Source organism: Hippichthys cyanospilos, chromosome 15 (genome assembly GCF_059441005.1).
Source record: "Hippichthys cyanospilos isolate Australia breed blue-spotted pipefish chromosome 15, RoL_Hcya_1.0, whole genome shotgun sequence".
Classification (NCBI taxonomy): Eukaryota; Metazoa; Chordata; class Actinopteri; order Syngnathiformes; family Syngnathidae; genus Hippichthys; species Hippichthys cyanospilos.
Window position 1 is genome coordinate 9,882,501 of NC_142383.1, and position 20,431 is coordinate 9,902,931.

Genomic DNA, 20,431 nt, shown 5'->3' on the forward strand with positions numbered 1-20,431 from the left:
TATATATATATATATATATATACACATATATATATATATATATATATATATATATATATATATATATATATATATAATGTATGTCACTGAGTGGTTTCTTCTATATTTTGGACTCACAGCATAGTTGTAAGAAAGGTTGAAAGGTCTGTCATTGGCTCGCAAGTGTCTCCCCACCTCTATTGAGGAAGAATACAAAAGTTGTTACAACTTCCAGAAATGTCTCTCAGTTTGGCCCAGGGGTATTTGGACATTTAATTTTTTTTAATTCAATTTAAAATACACTCACCTTGCTTTTTCTGCTGCCCACACAGCTGAGCAAAGAAAGTCACTACTGATCCCATTTTATCTGTTTTTCTGTATTAAATATATGGAACAACATTTTCACAGTAATTGTTAGTATTTTGTGATGCATTGTACTGTGTAAGTAATGAATATACATCTTGTGCAGTTTTTGACAAGTGATACTTGATATACTTGAAAACTCCCTGATAGCGCAATATACAGACACACACTCACACATACAAGCACACACGTGTACACGCATATACACAAACACACGCAAAACAGAAATTCCTAGCAGGGAAAAGCATTAGAACAAGTCAAATTATGACATTAAAAAAATATTTAAACTACACACTTAATGGATACCAACCTGGACCACTCCCTGTTCAAGCGTTTGTACCAAAGTTAAATCTTTGACTTAAGATTTATAACCAGAAAGATAATCTGTGATGATATGAGTTCAGGCTTTTGACTCCTCATATCAGAAAAGTATACAGTAATACTGTTGCCCACAAATGGCCATATGTATTTTTTTCATTTCTGTGGAAAAACGTTCAGAAATAGTTATTGTTTCATTATTATTTGCAACAGCCAATCAGTTTATGTCATTTGGTATTTAGAAAATAAAAAGTGTCAAAACCTATACGTATTGGATTATTTACATTGTCATGTCAAAAATAAATCAGTCCTTCCAGTACTTGCACGATGACAAAAAAATAAAAAAATAAAAAGTCAATCAATTCAAACACAAAAGAGCAGGTCATTGTGTGCACTCACTTTGGACTTTCAGACCTCAGCCTGGTCCAGATTTGAGGACCGGGTGGTTCTTCTGTGGCCCCCAGCTGGATGAACGATACAGAGGATGTAGAAGGTGGTGAGAGTGGATTCCACCTGTTAAAGTTTTGGGTGAAAAAATTAGGAGCTGAAATCTCAGTAAGCCTCACCGCTCAGAGCGTGAATAAACAACGAAGCAATCTTTGAACCTGGATGATGACACAGCATGAGCAATAAAAAAGCGGTCACAGTGAATTGCCGTGGTTAATTAGGAGCAGCAATCTGACCTTGGTGTTATTTGGAGCGTGCATGCTCACAAGAAATGTTACCTGCCTCATTACCTTTATCAGCATTATTACAATATCATTTTAAACAAAAAATTGATGTATTGTGGAAGGAGATCAAACTTACCATCATGAACAGCCACCGCCAGATCATACGCAGCAAAAAAATAAAGTTTAATTTACTTTAAAGAAGTGGTCCTTTGATGTAGATTTGCAGGGATTTAAAATGATAAAATACATCAAATTATTACAGAAAAGGAACTGACATCACTTAAGATACTAAAAAGGTGCATATGTTTGTGCTTAAAATTTCTTCATGTAAATTTTAGTAATAAAAAAAGTCAGGTACACATTTTCATAGACAAATACTTTATAGAAAATCAATTGGGATGTTTAAATGACAATGTACATAGTGACAAAATAACATCTCAAAAATTCTATGATTGATGGCGTGAACTCTTGCGGTATTACAGTGGAGTTGCAAAACACAACAGAAAACACAGCAGAAAACATGAATAAAAAAATGGCACAAGGAGCATGTACAGTATATTACATAAAATATTTAATCTATATGGTTTCTACAAGTTATCTTGTTAAAATGAGAGCCGCTACAACACAGGTTCTCATATTGCAAAAAAAAAATTAAAAAAAATCCTTCATTACGAGTGAAATTTTTACAATTTCTCCAGCAGTTATTAAACATTTTGATGGCACCCATGAATTAATGTTAGCATCAAACTAAAAATCTACCATACAGTCACATAATTTCCAAATAATTAAAAACATTACATGCACACACATACACATAAATAATACCTTTGAGTGACACCAAAACACCTAGCTAGAGCATTTGTAGAAACAATAAAAAATAGAAACAAAGGAATGTCACTTGGAATACGGGAATGGGCTAAGAGGTAGAAAACCTCACAGTGGATAGGCAAAAGAAAGAACATGTTATAATAAAGGTTCAAAATATAGGCAAAATGTTCAATCACAGTAAGGCAACTGAAAGCACAAGCAGAAGAAAACAAGCGATCACGTTGGGTGACAAACTTAACAGCAAACCTATAAATTCTTCACATTTTTGGAAACCTGGAAGCTTTTCCAATGTTTTTTTTTTTCCTTTATTTGAAATTGTCTGAAAACGCTGGACTGTGAAAGTTCAAGACTACGTCTCCCCAATATTTCCTGTATGGAAGCATCATCATTTATTATTTGCGCAGTCAGGCTCTAACTAATGTCACCCGTCCACATGTAAACCATCTGTAAGTAAACACTTAAAAATGACTGAGTCATACGTATATGTGTATACAGTGTATAACTGTGCAAAATCATGAACATATCCATAGGTACGTGGACACAAAAAATAAATAATGGTTTAAAAAAATAAATAAATAAAATGTCTTTCCTTCCTTGGTTGCGATGCATATCTATGATTGTTAGTTTTCATGAGGAGGTTTATCTATCATCCAAGTGTTTATACACTTAGCTTATGACATTACTACGGTGAGTCCCGAAGGAACCAGGGATCAATCACATTGTGGTTTGAAAACCTCCAAATGGCACAAGGCACATTTAAACTCATCCAGTGGCATAAAACTACTAAAGGAACTGTTTCTTTAAATCGCCTTTGACACTGTATGATAATTAATTACTTGCCATATTCACATGACTCAAATGCAAAGGCGTAGAGCCTTTCAAGCAACTTCTTTTGACACGTTCACAGTTTTGACTTGGAGTGTAAGGCATCAAACTGTGGCTAAGTTTGGTGGAGGCCTGTGAGGAGTTGCTGTATGACAACACTGTGGAGGTACGGGACCATGAGGATATGCTGTGTGCACATAGCTGATGAGAAGTTTAAAAAAAAAAAAAAAAAAGAATACATAAAAGCAAATGCTGATCAGGGAACCAATTGAAACTTGTGAGGTTGAGGAACAAAAAAGGTGTCCATGTGCCAATTCAGTGGAATTACATGTAAGGAGCCACCAAACAGTCAATTATGTTGAATGCTTAAAAAAGTCCATTAAGAAGAGATCCTTTTCCATCTCTCATCGGCCCTCTTCGGCTGATCTAGTTTCCGACTTAAGCCGCACAAATTCCTTGGCCACATCGTCATTGGAGCGCTGCGACAAGATCCGCATTGCGGTGAGGCCCGTGTCATCCATGTGGATGCACTGAGCCAGTGGGCACCAGCAGGCGCAGTTGCCCTTCTCCATGATGTCTCTCAACTGGATAACAGACAGGCCCACCACTCTGTCTGCTCGACCAAAACAGTAGTCCTTGACGCACACTTGCAGCTCATAGCACTCAAAACCATCTTGGTTTCCCAGGACACTGTGGAGCGAGAGAAAGATCCAAGTTGTTGGATTGTCCAGACATGGTTCAAGTGATTGGCTGTAGCTGATATGCAATAGTTACCAATAAGGTTAAATCGGCTCAAAAATACCCACTTTTTGCACGGATGACTCATCGAACACATTATTTCCCTTGGTGAAGTTGTCTGACTACAATTAATTTATCTCACACTTCGAACAAGGTGTGTCAGAATAACTGCAATCAATTAATAATTGCAATAAATTATTACATAGTGAAAGCATTTTATTTTAATTGAGTTTTGCAAGGGGTGGGAGGGCAAGTTCAGGAGCAGAAGGAAGACATGAAAATGGAAGAGCATGCCTGTCCGATGAATGGTAAATTTATCCTTAAAAACATGTTAACTATGATAAAGGTAGAGCTTTAAGCATCCTTAGTAAGGAGTTTGCTTACCACAAAAAAAGCTCAAATTTAGCCTACCGCATAAATACAAAGCAAACAGCTGCAACTTCAGCCACAAGTAACCTATACCAACAAAGACGCGAATCGAACATGCCAAGCTCTTTGCCAAACTAAATTCAAGACTACCTTGGGATGACAATTTATTTTAAATGTAATATCTAAACTTAGGACAACTGACAAAATAAAATAAAATAAAATAAAAGATTATTTCTGATAGTCGAAAAACAAAAGGTTGCAGCAAACACTCGGGACCACTTTCAAATAAAGCAGCAGCTAAATGGTTACAACTGCATCTGCCGAAGAAAAGAAATAACAGAAGCCACTTTTCTGTAATTTTACATCTGCCACAATAACACAATATCTCTAAATTAAAATAAAAAAAAAAAATATGGTGGAAGGTTTATCGAAAAGTTTTATTTGAGATTAAAATGAGTTTAATTAGATCAATTAATAATAATAATAAATAATTACTCTTGACAACACTATTTCAAACACATGCAAGATGCAGGAGAGATATATGTTTTCAAGCTTGAAACACAGTCAAAATCAATTAATTAGTAAAGTAAGAGTTACTTTAAGTCACATAATCAGTGAAGTAACCTTTTAAAAAGTAACAGTGGCAATATTGTTAATAACATGATAAATGATTAAATAAAAGTTTCACACCAGAGGTCATACCTACTTTAATAGTATAAAGCAATAAGAACAACTCAATTGTTATACTTACAAGTGGAAGGTTTCATTAAATTTGGGGGACCAGCTGTTGTTCTTGGATTTGGTCTGGAATTTACGTTTCTTGTCACTGAGGTGTGGTCCAATCATGGTGAGCTCCACAAAAGGCCGGAACATTCCTGGTGTCTGCCATTTCAAATCCGTAGCTGCCACAACTGTAAGTGAACGCATTACAACAAGTGAGCCTTGCCAGGAGATGTACTCAAACATTTTTTATTACAATTAATGCTATTGGTTGAGTACTCTGTGACCTTTGGCGGAAACTTTGCGTTCTCCAGTTTTAGGATGAGTGTGGAGCTCAACCTGGACGGACACCTCGCCAATGGGGTTGGACACACCTGAACCTATTGGAAAGCAAACCCACACAGTTTATTAAAGACTTTTGAGCTTGCCCACTTAAAAAAAATTCTGAGATAACATGTGAATGCTTTTTGAGCTTGTGTTTGTGGTCAACTCATTTTGGTGGCACATCATGACAATACTACAAGATGAGGGATGGGAGAAGCCACAGTGATCAAACCTACCCCTGCTGGGCTGTATTTTTTCATTAGGAGTTAACCTAATACCCTTTCCATTGTGCACTAGCACATGCGCAGCACAGGAAATAAAGAGAAGATATCAAATACTTGTCAACAGTCAAGTGTGGAGAACAACAGGTCAAAGAGCCATCTAACAATCCATTAGGGGAAATCTATTTAATTGCTAACCTTGTGAATGTTGAGTGGTAACAAATGTCTTGATGAGTGTATCAGTGGTCTGAGTATAGAGGGACAGGGTGTGGCGAAGTGAGGACAGCTCAGCACTCTTCTCCAGGAAAGCCTTCTTCAAACCATTCCCTCCTGCGTGGAAATATTGCTGCAAAAAGAAAGCAGTTTTCACACTAAGCTTTTCGTGGTGCGATCGTATAGTATAAAGTGAAACAGTTTACAGGAAGCTGCCTCATTAAATGGGATGCACAGAAATGACAATGGGTTCCTTTCATTTTGATTTTCCATAACACAGTGTGGACATTCCTTTTTTGGTCCTTATGTTGTCTGGAAACTTAAACAGCCGTGCTTGGGTGTGAGTTGGGTGGGTGTTTCCATTTCAGTACAAAAGCATGCATGTTAAAGCTAATTAGAGCCTCTTACTGTAATTATCAATACGAAAGTGAATTTTCATTTTTGGCTGACAACCAGTTCAGGGTGTACACAGTCACTATTTTTGTATTAAAAATAGCAATATAAAATATAAATATAAATATAAAAAATAGCAGAAATGCTCCTGAGAACCAGCCCATTAATTTGCGTCTCCTGTTGTGTCATTTTGTCTCAGCAAAACACTCAAGTTAATTGTGTCCCACCCAAACACTTGAAACATCATTTGGAAAGGAGAGGATATTCTCCACTAAGCACAATAGTACCTAGGTACTATTAGCTTGAACAAGTCAAAAGATACAGATCAAAAACTGTGGTGGGAAAAAACTCTAGTGGACAAATGTCCACTACAGAGGACACAAATGAATAGACTGGGTCCCAGCAATGCGATGACTGATCAAATGTTTTATTTAGTTCAGTTCTTCCCACGTGAGCAACTGGTGGGTAGGGTAACATGATTTATCCACCCAGATTAAGTCATCTGACCTTAATCGTATCCAGAGCAACATCCATCACAGCACACTGCCTGGGCGACAGGCTCTTTGCTTCTCCTGCCATATGATCCTAAACAAAAAGCCCGGTTAGACCTCTCTACATAAAGTCACTCGCATTTAGTCATTATATTAGGAGCATCGTCTTACTTTGAGTTTGGAAAGTTGACCAAGATCCTTTGCAGCCGAGAGTATCTGTGCACCCTGAAAGATGTGCACAGATAACATGTACCATTTTCTGGCTACTGTAACTTAAATAAAACACCTTATAACCAAATGCAAAAACAAAATAAAAAACTTACAAAGGTGTCATTGCCCTGGGGTAGGACGATAGTCTTCTCCAGGTTGGTCATGACAATCCTCCAAAGCTCCTTCAGCACACGTTTCAAAACGGTCTTCTCGCAAATGGTTGCAAACAGCGTCAACCTGCAAAATCATCGAGACGTAAGAAAAGATGCTTGAACGCACTGGTCAATTAAAGTGGTCACACTGTTTTAAGGGCTCATCGCCATACATTGAATTCTTAGGTTAGAATAAACGTAACGACTTACTTCCCGTCCAGGAAATCCATAAGCGGTCGTAGCATGTTATCAGAGTCGGCTTCCACCTGGTTTTGAGTGTTGGGGTTCAGTGGCCCTTTTATCTGGTATAATAGTGATGCCATCTGACGCATGCAGTCATTGATGCGGCTCTGGAAACTGGCAGGGAAGTCGGCATGAATGCATGTGGACTCAAGCGTGCAACCTATATATGCACTTTGAAATGCGGGCAGGGATTCTACCTGTTCCCAAATGTACTGCTGAGCTCATCCAGCACACTGTTCAGTTTCACCTGCAGGTTGGTCAGCAAATCACTTGCCTCAGCATCCATCTGCGGAAAGAATAAAAAAAAAAAAAAAAAAATCACACAATTACTATCTTAACTGAAATATGATACAGAAAGAATGCGGGATAGATAATCGCTGGCGTTGGAATCCACGAATCTCCAAAAAACTGTACGAGACCCCAAAAATGGCACGATTGTTCAAATATTAGCAGTGCATCGTGAAGGTTAGCAAGCAATTTTCAAAACTTTAGCTTCGTCACTCATTTGAAAAATTAACGTTTTTGAATGACTGAAATTCACGAAAAGGTTTTGGCTCAATGATAATGATATGGTACACATGTAAGGTAAAATGGCATCCAAATAAACCATTTAAAATGTAATTTAAAAGTCCAATTTAATATATGCTCACAAAAGTAGTATAATTAAGCACTGCATTATAATGAGAATTGTTTGTTCTGAACAAACAAAAAGCTAACGCTAATGTATGGGTTCTTTTCATGCAGCATTGAAAATTTTGCAATAAATTGACAAAACAACAGGAGGGGGAGGAAAAAGGAAAATGCTAATGTGCAAGGGCTTTATATACAGCATTAACAACTCAGTAACTTGACAAAACCATAGTGTGGGAAAGAACAAGGAAAATGCTTATGCAATAGCTTTTTTCACACTATTGACAATTCAGCAACATATTGATGAAACCACACAGCAGGATGGAACAAGGAAAACGCTAATATAAATGTTCTTTTCATACAGCATTGACATTTGAGCAAACGATTGACAAAACCTTACAGGAATGCAAATGGAAAATCCCTCTACGGTTTAGCTAACCCAGACTGATGCAAATGCATTGTTTGAATAAAAGGTGGTGGGTTGTGAGACTCATTCGTTCAGTGATCTACTTTAGCTTTTTGTCATCGTGGCCTGGAAAGACTTCCACAGAGGCATTAAAAGAATTTTGGCACATTTTTACTAGGTAGCACTTAGGGAAGGCTTCAGGGGAGGAATGGCAGTTACAAAAGGACAATTGTGCTTCTTACCTTCTCTAATGGAGTATCCAGCTTAATGTGGTAGAAATGTTAGAGAATGTTGAATAAACAAATATTAAAAGCTATACTGTGGGTTAACATATAATATTGACACCAATATTTTTTACATCAGTCTATTACAAAATATATTTGAGGGAGGTGGGAAGGACAGGATTAAGAAAATGCCAAAAAACAAAAGAAATCAAAAACAGTGAGCACAATTTGTTAAAGAGGAAATGAATGAAGAGATTTTGGGAAAGGCCTTAGAACTGACTGAATAATGTCACTGCAAATGGTTCTCCAAAATTAGTACACAGCTGGTGAAATTCCACAGGGGTTTACTTGTCATTATATTAATGATGTAGCTAGGAGGAGAAATATGATAGAAACAGTTCACATGAATGATTTGAGCTACACTTAAGACTGCAACAAACCTCAACCTGAATTTTGTCCCCTTCCTCCCTTACTGCCTCTTCCTCCTCCTCACTCTCCTCAAACTGACAGGAGGCAGTGAAAAGATGATGTTAATCCCCATTGCCAAAACCAGAATTAAAAGACTATGGTGCTCGAAAATCATAATGCAAAACATGTATTATAAACATGTTTGCATTCACAACACAGTAACTTGCCTGACATGCTAGCATTCTATTGGTGCACTAGGGGGAAAAAAAAGAAAAACAAAACATCATTGCATCTCCGTCGACGTGGAAATAAATATTCTGAGGAAGCCTGAATAATGAGAAAAGTTTCTAAAAGGTTTGGGCAAGCAAAAACTACTCCAAATACAGTATCTATTAATACTATATGAAGTCCATATTGGATTTCATTGAAGTGTGAGAGATGAGAGAAATAGAGAAACAGGTTTTTGAATACTTTTGAATTTCCAGGGACATAAATATGATATGACTACTGCAAAATACAACCCCAATAATATAAAAATATGCAATTGAAGGATGGCTTTTTAAGAAAAAAAACAAAACAAAACATTTCTTGTCTTTGATTTCATAAAGACTGAGAAAGTGTACCTGAAGTCGTCTGCACGTGCCACTCTTGATACAAAGTAAAAAACTGAATCCAATCTTGTTGTCCCTCTAATGATAGTTTAATGAGCTTTTGTTGCTGCCATATTTGCAACAGAAATGACTTTTGTCATATATGATGAATATTTCTCAACACTAGCACCATCACTACGTTCCACATACTACAAATTAAGTAAACCCTACGGCATCTAATGAATCTACCTGTCAATCTAACCATGACTATACTACAACTACCAACAGTACGCACCGGTGCCATTGTGTCGTCTTTATCAGTTATCACCTGTTGTTTAAGCCAGACAAATGCAGCGAATGACACAAAAAAAAAAGTGAGGACATTTCAAGCTATCCGGATCAGTATAAAATATACTTTTGTATACATTTGATTGGCCTGCTTTCAGCCATGGTCACATTGTGCTGAAAACCTACCTCTTCGTCAGTTTCTTTCTCTTCCTCTTCCACAAAGTCATCATGCTTTAAATTGAACACACTTGTTGAAATGGAAGTTATTACTTCCAAACAAACCACTTCAAACAGACCACTTCAACCACAAGGCGTTTTACATTAGAGAATAATACTTGCTAAGGATTCAAGCAGGAGGACAAAGGTAGATGGAAGTACATCACAGTACTTCCCTTCAGCTACTATACATATAACATGATGATCATTCAAACAATAACTATGTTTGCTCTATGGTAATACAGTACACCAAACAAAACTACTCTTAGCTCCTTCAATCCCAATGACCTATTTTTTAAAACATTCAATACCAGACAATTATTTTTATTTTTTTCTTTTTTGTTCTTATTTATTATCTAAAGACGGTCTAAATATGGCTGGTACAATATGAATTAAGTATAAAGGTACGTAATCAATCACTTTCGGCAATTAAGTTCTAAGTAACTGATTACGTTAAAAATGAAGGTAATTGAATACGTTATGTATTGAAGTATTTAGTAATTCAGTACCTTATGTAATTCAACACTAAAATAATAGTGCCTAAAGTAAACAATTACCAGTATATTAGGGTTAGAAAATGATTATTTCAGGTACTGATACACTACATATAATCAATTTCTTTGAGTGAATAGAGTAATTGACTATTTTACTACATGATTGTTTAAGGTAATCAATTACTTTAGTACTAAATTATCTAAAATAAGAACTGTGCCTGAAGCGAATGTTTACTTTAGGCATTTAAGTATTAAAGTCGTTTTTTATTTTAATGATTAATTCATTCAGTACCAGCCATTTTTAGATATCTCTTTTACCAAAAAACTTGAAAAAACAAGTGGAAAAAAATGTGAAAATGCCTGAAATTTAATGTCAGGACACTTAAAAACCGTAAAAATATGCCTTTAGGAATGAATGAGTTAAATACACTACTTCTTATTCATTCCTGTCCATCTTATTTTTTGCACTTAGGAACTGCTTGGTTTCTAATAGAGGGGAAGGACATTTTTTTATTGAGCGGCATCCAAACTGATTAAAAGTCATTTGTTCAAAGATTTACCTCTTTGGCGCCCATGCACTCAAACATCTTTTCCAACAGGATACGCAGTTGCTGCACATTGTTCATCAGGACGCAGGGCTGCGCAGAAGCAGATGCATTGAGAAAGAGAGATTAAAATGGAATTACACTCAACATTTTGCAGAAGATTGTATTATTATGGTAACAATTTGGATTGATTTGATCAAATCCCAACTTACGATTTTCTCCTGGTCAACGTACGAAGGAAAACTCTTGTTAAGAATGGCACTGTACTTCAAAAGAACTTTGGCAATAGTCTGGAAAGATTAGGCAAGGGAAATATGAAGTTAAATTCTATCAGGTTAGTTAAATTCTTTCCATTTTATCTATTTTATCTTTCTATTTTATCTTTGTCTAAATGAGTAATAGTTCCCCAAAAAATTTGATTCATTCACATGGTACTGAAAATGTTCCATTGTGTACAAAATATTGTTATCAAATTGAATTTCAGCATTTTATAATCAAAAGCCAGTATCACAGGGTGTACCTTGGAGAAGCGTCGACTGTATTGTGCCATGACATTTGGGTCAGGGCATTCCAGTTTCTTGATGATCTCAAAGCTTTGGTTGAGCTGCGTAAAGATGTCCACCACAGAGCAGGAGAAGAGCGCATGCTCTGATGTTTGCTGGAACTGCGTTTGCACAGGTTCCACATGATTATTTCAAGTTGCATCATCAAATGTTCAGAGATGTGTCTCTATCCTCTTACCCCATCTTTTTTGTCTCTCTCCAGGGCTCCATGCATAAATTCCATTGATACATCCTCATTTTCATCCAACCATTGAAGCACAAATGGCAAGAACCATCTACGCAAAAAAAAAAAAAAAACAATTAAATAAAATATCTCATTCAATACAGTAACCTGATTGGCATTGAATAGTCATCCTATTAATTACTTACGATGGGTAATCTGGAACAACATCCTTAAAGTTGGGTAGCTCCTTAACGTACTCATTATAGAGCCACTTCACTTTGAAGTGTAGATTCATGTAATCAGTACTTTTACACAGTCTGTGTTTTTCATGTTCTAGAGAAAAAGACATAAAGGTGTACAGAAGTTTGGATATGGTGTTATGAGAATTCAAAGGCTGAATAACAAGAAATGATAGAAATGTTATACTTTTTCAAACTTAATGGGAAAAATACAAAATACATTTTAAGGACTATAGTACATCTGAAACAACCATGGAAGTTGACCAAACAGTACTGAAATGAGGCCACTTGTTGTGCATGTAACATAATAAGTGCCAAAGAAGCTAAATATTGATAGATTAGAATGATTATTTGCCTAACCTACCTTCCATTGCATATTTTACATCTTGTGCAAACAATGTCCACATGACTTCTGCTGACACCTTCCCTACATTCAATTCTTGAGGAAACCTGGAAGAAATTTAAAGAAATGCACAAGATAGACAGATGGATTTGAGTGAATTCTGAGAACAACAACAAACATGTTTTGAAAAAAAATTGTAAAGCTAACAATACTAACTGGTTTAGCACAGGCGTGTAGGAGTTCCTGTCCTCTTCAATGATGGACACAATGAGCATAATGAGTTTGGGCCAGAAGTCCAAGTTCTTGATACTCGGACCTTGGTCCTCCAAAGGCAGCTCTTCTTTGTTCTGAATGAGAGAAAGAAAAAAAAAAAAAGAAAAATAGGTCATACATGACCACCACTGTCGAGCCATTTCGGATCGTTGCACTTCAACAACCTAATCAATGTGTGACTCACTATTTCCACAGGCTGGTACTGTTGGCTATACAGATCATGGCAGTTATTGAAGATGTAGTCATAGGTTGAATTGAGACAGGCCTTGACACAGTCTCTCACAACTTGGCTGGCTCTGGGTGGCGATTGTAACTCCTGGACCTGAACATCATATAAGGAGTATGCAATACTGGAATTGACAATACCTCACAAAAAACATGCTCAGTTTGTCTTTTTACAGGTTATATTTAATCACAAAATGAATATATTCTGAACTTTTTGACCAAAATGTTGATCAACAAAGTTTTAAAACTGACAGATAGAGTCTGTGTGCATGTGTGGTGGCTACCTTCATTCTGAAGAAAGTAATGCTGGTTAAAAGATCCACAGTGGATTTTAAATCCTGGAGGCGATCTTTGTTGCTGGCAGGGAAGTGGTTCTATTGAAGAAAAATGCTTTTTTTAATTATTAAAAATAAATCAATACCATAACCTTGTATCCTTAAAAACACCTCCTGAAATGTCATTGTAAGCTCATTCTGCTGACCTGTCATTCAAAACAAAGCAAACCGTAATTTTTTTCAAGCAATGACTAGGTGAGCAATGCAAGAGAGTAAGTGAAAAAAATTGACCTGGATGTCACTACTTTAAAAAAAAAAAAAATCATAGGACACATAGAGCAACATAAAAGGGTTGATTTAACATCCATTCAAACACATATGACAAACATTCATGTCCATATAACATCATTAATTGTGCCACACAATTCATTCTGTGACCTAAAAGATTTTTTTTTCTTTTGTTAAGAAAATATTTACTGTTGAACCCTGTAACTCGTGGGGAGTAGGTACCAGGTCAGCCTGTGAATAGTGAAAATGTGCATATATTTGACAAATAGTGAAATAATGGGGAGCAAACAAATGTTATTTTTCAATTAATCAGGCAATCAATAGGTAATCTGTGTTAATTTAATTATTTATTTTTAAAGTGGCATTGCCCCTTCTCATAGGAAAAACAAAATCCCTATCAGTAGGATCTACACTAGATATTCTAGACTGTAATTGTGTTGCTTTAACAGTTTAGATGTGCAGACCGGTAACTAGATTGCTTTTATTTTAGTTAGTGGAAAAGAACCATAAAGATATATGATTGAATCTTACCCTGTAGGTAGAGAGGTCTATGCGCAAGGAGTTGTGTAACTGGTCTAGGAGCTTTACAAAACGTTCTTTCTGTGGAGCAGATTGTTTTGAGGGTTTTTATAAAAAGAACACAAGCACAAAGTAAAGCGAAGCGTTCGCGTAGACAAATGAAATAGTGTAAAAATAGGACATTCATGTACGTATGTGTTGTGTGGCAGTACGAACCCCAAAATTGGAGGCAGCAAAGCGGTCGGAGGCGGACACATTGGTGGAGGCAGTCGTGTGGGCGTAGAAGGCATTGATGTTGGCGAGCAGCGTGCTCATCACCGCAGGGACTCCGGGACACATGTATTTCGAAGATAGGCAAGCAAAGTGCCTGGAAATAGCGACACAGGGAATTTAATGAACAATCCATGTCAAATACACTGAAGATCCCTGGGTTTTGTTTCAACACAAATATCTGCTAAATCAATTAGTAAACTCATCATATATCGGAAATCTGAGAGCTTTAGCCTGATGAAAGCTACAGTATATATCTTTACATCATGTAATGCATTAACAGTGGGACGGAGGCAAACGTGTAAATGCCGTGAGATGTGAAAGAACATTTGTGATCCCAAACGTACGTCATGGCCTGATAGATGGATTCGATTCCGTAACGCATCGCGAACTCATCCACAATGTCTTGCGCCACGTCATCAAAATAAACTTTCCATGCGTCATCTCCACGTGCCTCTGGGATTTTCACTACACCGTGTCCTTGGATATCTGTTGAGTGGTGGAACAGGTTCTGTGGTGGAATGCAAAGTGTTCAATCCATTAGTCATTGTTGGTGTATTATACTGCAATTGTTAATTCTCGGAAACAAAATGTTCTTTACTGAAAGATCTTTGGCAACAAGAGAGAAACCAAAAGTATTTAAATGTAAAAAGCAGCCAAGTGTTAAGATCATAATTAGTCAACTGACAAATAGGACAAAGTTAATATGCTCAGGGGTGGAATGTTGAAACCACCTACTCTGAAAGTCAGTCATATTTTAGTTGGAACTCCTCCCAAACTGTAAAGTACCGGGTTACCTTATTATTACACTTACACTTTCAATTTCACTCTAGGTCATATAAGAAATGTGTTCTTCCTCCCAAATCTAAAACTCAAAAATGCTGCAGTAAGAGTCAGTAATTTGATGCTTAGTTACTTGTTTATTACCTCATGCAAACAGGTATACTGCACATGGTATGGAGCCACCTTCTCCTCCCCCTTGATTTCCACGTTGATTTGGAGGCGGATGGCCCCAGACACGGCTGACTTGTCCGTCCTCTTCTCTGTAATTTCACACAAACTCGGTCATGCTAACAAAGGTGGTTCCCGGGCAAGAAAAAGCCTGGTTAACATTTTGCATTTGCACGGGATGCCTTTATCTCCATTTTGGAGTTGTTTAGCATTCAGAAGATACACAATTTCTCAAGTGAATGGGAGACATAGAGACATTGGGCTGTATGGATCTGTGTCTGCTCACTGAAGACATGAGCGGGGGCTTTTCTGTGGGCGGAGCGCCTATGCAATTCACCCCTGCTATTTGCTCTGACAGGCTCATCATTAAGGGTAATTCATACATGTCGGTGGAACGGTCGATTTCTAACTAGAGCACTGCTACTTGATTATCACACTGGAGAAGGAAATGGGGGAGAAGGTCTCTGGAGCAGATGATGGAGAGAGCAAAGGGACACTGTGTAATATATACAACTATTTTCAAGAGGAAGTCAAAACAATATTTTCTAATAAACCCCAATAATCCTAACATGGAATTCTGATTAATATTGCATTTGTGGAATATGAATTAGCCAGCTAAATCCACCCGTTTGTATCCATCTCATGGGCCGGCCATTTTGCCACTTGCTGTGGACTGAAAATGACATAAGTGCTAAATATGAGTAAAAATTGTGGATTTTGCCACTTAATTTCTTTTCCACAAATGCAATTATTTAACAAAATTTTGTATTTTAGACTCATAGGGGCACATAGAACATATTATTGGAAATAAAATTTATGGGTTGACTTCCCTACAAAGATAACATTAGAGCAATGTCTGATTTGAAATATTTAAACTACTGAAGAAAACACATTGCAGAGTAACAGTAGCTTTGTTGAAAAGAGGAAAACTGTCTGCAAGTACAATAGACTCCAGTTTTCACAAAACAACAAGACCAAGGAAAGGCAGTGGAATGTGGCATGTGGAATTTGCAGGGCAATCCTTTCTTGGGTAAAAAAAATAAATAAAAAGGTACCCCGGGCAAGTGAGCTGTGCATTGAGGTTGTGCTTTCAGTGAGGATTTTGACAATATTAATTTACACAAAATTCAAGACTTACTCTATATAACCGAAAAAATGATAGAGATTTTTATTTTTCACATTTGTAATGCTAACTACTATCAAACTTTTTGTAAATTCTTTTAAAGTAGCATTGTGGGCCATGGTAAAATGTGTTTTGGGAATATGCACTGAATGCAAAAATATGGATGGTGGGGCACAAATGGACCCTGGCCTGTGGTTTTGACACTAATGCTCTAGCTGATTAATTGGTTATCAAAATAATTATAAATGAATTTGATAATTGCTCAATTGTCAGTGTATTATTTGTTGCAACTCTAATTGTATATTTGTGTATATAGTTACTAATGGCCTATATGTGACACAAATGAATGCAAAACTGTTTTTTATGACCAAACTGCTGCTCTATAGAATGAACTGTTACATACTTTAGACAGCTAAAATGCACCAGTTAAATAATTGTTTGTGATGTGCAAGAGACACACTGACCTAGATTATACCACACGTCCATTTCTCCACTCAGTGTTCGAACTTCAATGATACTTTGACCAAGGAAATCATCAGATTCTCGTTTCAGACGCTGTTTGACTCTTGACTTGATGTCATCATCCTCATCCCACACACGCACCTTGATTCTGTCTGATGAATTATGGCATTCGCTAAATAAAAAAAAGACAAATAATAATAAACAAATGAATGCAAGCAGCCTCATATTCACATATTTTATTTTTACTCACAAGTGAAACTTTTCTTCCCACACTGGATTGAGGTTGCCATAGATAGTCTTGGTTCTCTTCTTTGTTTTGCCCACCTGCACAGTGACATATGGATCACTGGATCCAGTCTTATCTTTTGCCTGAAGTCCTTGGGCACAAACAACTACAAAATTGGGAACAAAAATTGTGGGGGGGGGGGAAACAGATAGCGATGAAAATATTTCAGTTGTTCATTGTATCCAAAACATGACATGCTGTGACTATTTCTGGTTGAATTATTTATATTTTTAATTATGGGTATACCTGTTATGGTGACCTTGGCAGACCACTTTGACGTACCATCCAGTACGCTCTGTTTTATTGCCTTCATCTGCTGAGAATGAATCGTTTTGCTGATCACAAAAACTTCCCTGATAAGTTCGAAAATTTCTGGTTTGTTCCTTTCCCTGATCTTCATTCGGTCCTTCATTGCCATGATGATGTTCTGAGTGCGGTCCTCTGCTCCATGTTTAGAACTTTTCTCAGCAGCCCCTAAACATGAACCAGTTAAAAGAATCTGTGAGGTTGCTGCTACTAAATCTCATCCCTGTGAAAATCCCTTATGGAAATCTAGGAGAAAATGGCAAACTGTACTCACGTTGTAGGCAGTCAGCATTCAGCAGTTCATGGCATTTTTCATGACACTTGACGCCACATTCCGAGCAGCGGACGCCTTGTCGTGCAATTCCCCATAGAAGTCCCTCACACTCATAACAATATGTGGGTGTTGTGGCAGTCCACACCTCAAAGTTATGTGGCGTGGTACACGATATTGGGTAGATTAGTGCTTGAAGTGTCTTCTTGTACACATGGTTTTTCTGTTTTGATACAGTTTTAGGAAGAGGGCAGAACAAGTCAAATAGCAATGTTATCAAAATGATCAGGTGAACTCTCGACCTCATTCACATTGTTGTAGAACTTACCAGCTCCTCATCCTTGATGGAAGACCGTGCGGCCATCGCAGATGCGATACCTGCCTTACGAGCTTGGACAAGCGACTAGAGAACAGGTAGAATGTATTGGTATATTATAATTGAATAAACAATTATCCAGTATTTTTCAATGCATATTTTAATAACCCACAACCAAATCATACTGTGAGATATTACAAAAATGGATGCCATAGTTTTGAGTGATGAGGGAAAATTTAAAAGGGATGTTGAGCAGGTTTGTTTTGTCATTTAGCCCAGGGCATTATCCAAATGGTCAAAAAGCCCATGTGAGGAATATTAGTCTGAAGGAAGTAGTGAAGACAGGATTTAGGATTACAACAAAGTGTTAAGTTGGATATATAAAACAAACAGCCGCCAGAGTGTTAGTTTATTCATTGTTATTGTCATTATTTGTGGAAAGATCCATGCCCACAAACACATTGGCAAAATTGCTGATATGCCATTACAAACAAAAAAAAAAGTGACCACAGTAGGCTATTACCTAAAACAAGGGTACCAACAACTTTGCCTCTGTTTGGAAGAGTGGAATTGTTTTTTAGAAAACATCTTTAACTAAAAAGGACCAATACATGCAAATGTAAATTTTACTGAAGATGATGTCTCCAATTAAAGAAGAAAAACATGCTGCAGTTATAGTTTGAGGGCAAGTAGTGTTTTGTTTATCCAACTTGATATTTTACTAGCTTCTAATTAACTTACCATAGCCTGACCAGGCAGAGAGAATGCATTCAAGAGAGTTGTGGGGTATAGTTTCAGGTTTAAGAGAGGAGGGAGAGAACAATTAGCATCTTGCCTTCATATGCGTTTCAATGACACCATGCTAATCTATCCTGAAAATTACTCAACTGTCAATAAATAACTGTGACTTATTAAGTTGTGAAAGAACAAAGATGAACTCTCAAACACATGCACTCACAAAAAGAACATGTACAAGATTTATACACAATATGTAACCAATAGAAATATGCATTTACTGACCACATCGCTAACCAAGGCGATAGGCTTCTTTTTACGAAGGTCTGGCATGCTGTCAATCCCATAAAGACCTGGTCCACCGCTGCTCTCGGTGTAAAAGAACAAAACACACACATGCATTTTTGAATGTAGGCATTATTATTATTATTATAAGTTTCAATTAAAAAGGGATATAAATACACTCAAACTCTAAAACCTAAAGCACAACACATTTTTTATCCAGGTTTAATTAACACACATTTGCTTAAAGAAACCACATTTTTCCAAAACTGTTTAACTTACCCTGGTTTGACCCAAGCCTGTCTTGCACTGGGTTCATCATGACAAACCTGCAAGTTTTAAAATATGAAATTAGATCATTTTCAAAGGTTAAAGCAAACAAAAAAAAACAAAACAAAAAAAAAAACATTTGAAATCAAAAGAGTAATGGAATAAGCATTTGGTTGAAATTCACCTCTGATTTTAGATGGAAAACCATGAAAAAGAGACATGCAACTGGGTTTAAGCTTAATAGTTTTTTACCCACACAGGGTTATGTTTAATGATGAAATCAATAATGACAGACATTTGTACAAACTACACAGATGTTGAACATTTTAGCAATCATAAACTGTTTCCTCACAGTCACCAAAATGATTCCACACTTTCAATTCAGTGTTATGAATACACTTTTGCAGTGACATAGGTTGATGGTAAAAATAAAAACATAAAGCAAATGAACAACAACCCTAGCATTTTAACATGGATCTAATAGAACTGCAGCAACCTGATTTTCTTCTTGTACCGTCTCTGTGAAGAATAGTGAAAAATCTCATTAGATCGACTTGAAATCAGTATAGGCGAATGTGTACATTTTCATTATGAGGGTTTAAAAGGTATGCACATTTATACTATTTATCTAGAAAAATTCTGTGTCCCTCCCCCAAAGTACCTTTAATACACTTCTCCTGAGATCGGAACCCTTGAGAACCTTGAGAGCCACAAGACCCCTGAGAGCCTTGGGTAGACTGGGACAGTCTTTGGTGAGTCTGCTTCTTTTCTCTAAGGATGCGCTGGAAGTTAGCAATCCGAGCTTTATGATTGGCATCGATAGGTTTTCCGTTCTCCTCAACAATGGTGGTTTCAATAGAAAGGTTGAAGGGGACTTCATCTGAATTGGGCAATGCATCCAATGGACTCTCTCCCTGTATCACTGGGAAAGAATCTGGTTTAAGATTAAGTGTGGACATTTCCAAATTACCCTGACTTTCTTCGTTGCTTTGTAAAATCTCTTTATTGCTTCTGTTAGTTACGATTGACAGAGGCTGGCCAGCTTCATGATGTAATGCTTGGGCTGTACATGACTGATATTCAAATTTATCTCCATGTTCTTCACTGTTGTCTTTGGTTGGGACACACTGAGTGTGATTATTGGACGACCCCTCGGCATGACATATGGTGATGACCTCTTCTGTTGCTTCATCTGTGTGTGTCTTGAGGGACGGAGATGCTTCTGAGACATCACTTTCCAAATCGTGCGGGTTGAACCCTTCAAATTTTTTCAAAGCCCCCTTTAGAGAAGACTTGAAACTTAGTACAGCCTTGCTAAAAGTTGCAACATCAAAACCTACTCTCTGAGAAATTTCTAGAGACTGTTGTGACACGGACTCTCCACCATCTTCTCTAGATATGCTATGGTCTGT

General features: G+C 37.0%; 2 protein-coding genes across 2 annotated transcripts in view; both read right to left on the minus strand.

Annotated features, from left to right (window-relative positions):
- LOC148411661 (putative phospholipid-transporting ATPase IM) overlaps positions 1–341 on the minus strand; it is a 10,935-nt gene extending 10,594 nt beyond the window's left edge. The window contains exons 1-2 of the mRNA XM_088434815.1: positions 287–341; positions 118–176 (exon numbers count right to left, since the gene is read on the minus strand). Of these exons, the coding sequence (XP_088290941.1) occupies positions 118–176; positions 287–341 (114 nt within the window). The remainder of the gene's footprint in view (positions 1–117; positions 177–286) is intronic.
- Positions 342–1,688: 1,347 nt separating this feature from the next.
- The window catches only part of LOC148411662 (uncharacterized), a 48,944-nt gene continuing 30,201 nt past the window's right edge, over positions 1,689–20,431 (minus strand). The window contains exons 13-47 of the mRNA XM_088434273.1: positions 19,032–19,078; positions 18,753–18,831; positions 17,745–17,819; positions 17,420–17,639; positions 17,086–17,313; positions 16,804–16,945; positions 16,556–16,725; positions 14,945–15,060; positions 14,365–14,528; positions 13,964–14,114; positions 13,760–13,828; positions 12,950–13,039; positions 12,625–12,762; positions 12,384–12,514; positions 12,189–12,274; positions 11,792–11,918; positions 11,601–11,697; positions 11,380–11,523; positions 11,072–11,149; positions 10,875–10,952; positions 9,791–9,835; positions 9,612–9,644; positions 8,954–8,980; positions 8,759–8,821; positions 8,337–8,357; positions 7,256–7,344; positions 7,026–7,172; positions 6,777–6,900; positions 6,625–6,678; positions 6,470–6,547; positions 5,555–5,702; positions 5,372–5,428; positions 5,099–5,191; positions 4,843–5,002; positions 1,689–3,674 (exon numbers count right to left, since the gene is read on the minus strand). Of these exons, the coding sequence (XP_088290399.1) occupies positions 3,389–3,674; positions 4,843–5,002; positions 5,099–5,191; positions 5,372–5,428; positions 5,555–5,702; positions 6,470–6,547; positions 6,625–6,678; positions 6,777–6,900; positions 7,026–7,172; positions 7,256–7,344; positions 8,337–8,357; positions 8,759–8,821; positions 8,954–8,980; positions 9,612–9,644; positions 9,791–9,835; positions 10,875–10,952; positions 11,072–11,149; positions 11,380–11,523; positions 11,601–11,697; positions 11,792–11,918; positions 12,189–12,274; positions 12,384–12,514; positions 12,625–12,762; positions 12,950–13,039; positions 13,760–13,828; positions 13,964–14,114; positions 14,365–14,528; positions 14,945–15,060; positions 16,556–16,725; positions 16,804–16,945; positions 17,086–17,313; positions 17,420–17,639; positions 17,745–17,819; positions 18,753–18,831; positions 19,032–19,078 (3,855 nt within the window). The 3' untranslated portion in view covers positions 1,689–3,388. The remainder of the gene's footprint in view (positions 3,675–4,842; positions 5,003–5,098; positions 5,192–5,371; positions 5,429–5,554; positions 5,703–6,469; positions 6,548–6,624; positions 6,679–6,776; positions 6,901–7,025; positions 7,173–7,255; positions 7,345–8,336; positions 8,358–8,758; positions 8,822–8,953; positions 8,981–9,611; positions 9,645–9,790; positions 9,836–10,874; positions 10,953–11,071; positions 11,150–11,379; positions 11,524–11,600; positions 11,698–11,791; positions 11,919–12,188; positions 12,275–12,383; positions 12,515–12,624; positions 12,763–12,949; positions 13,040–13,759; positions 13,829–13,963; positions 14,115–14,364; positions 14,529–14,944; positions 15,061–16,555; positions 16,726–16,803; positions 16,946–17,085; positions 17,314–17,419; positions 17,640–17,744; positions 17,820–18,752; positions 18,832–19,031; positions 19,079–20,431) is intronic.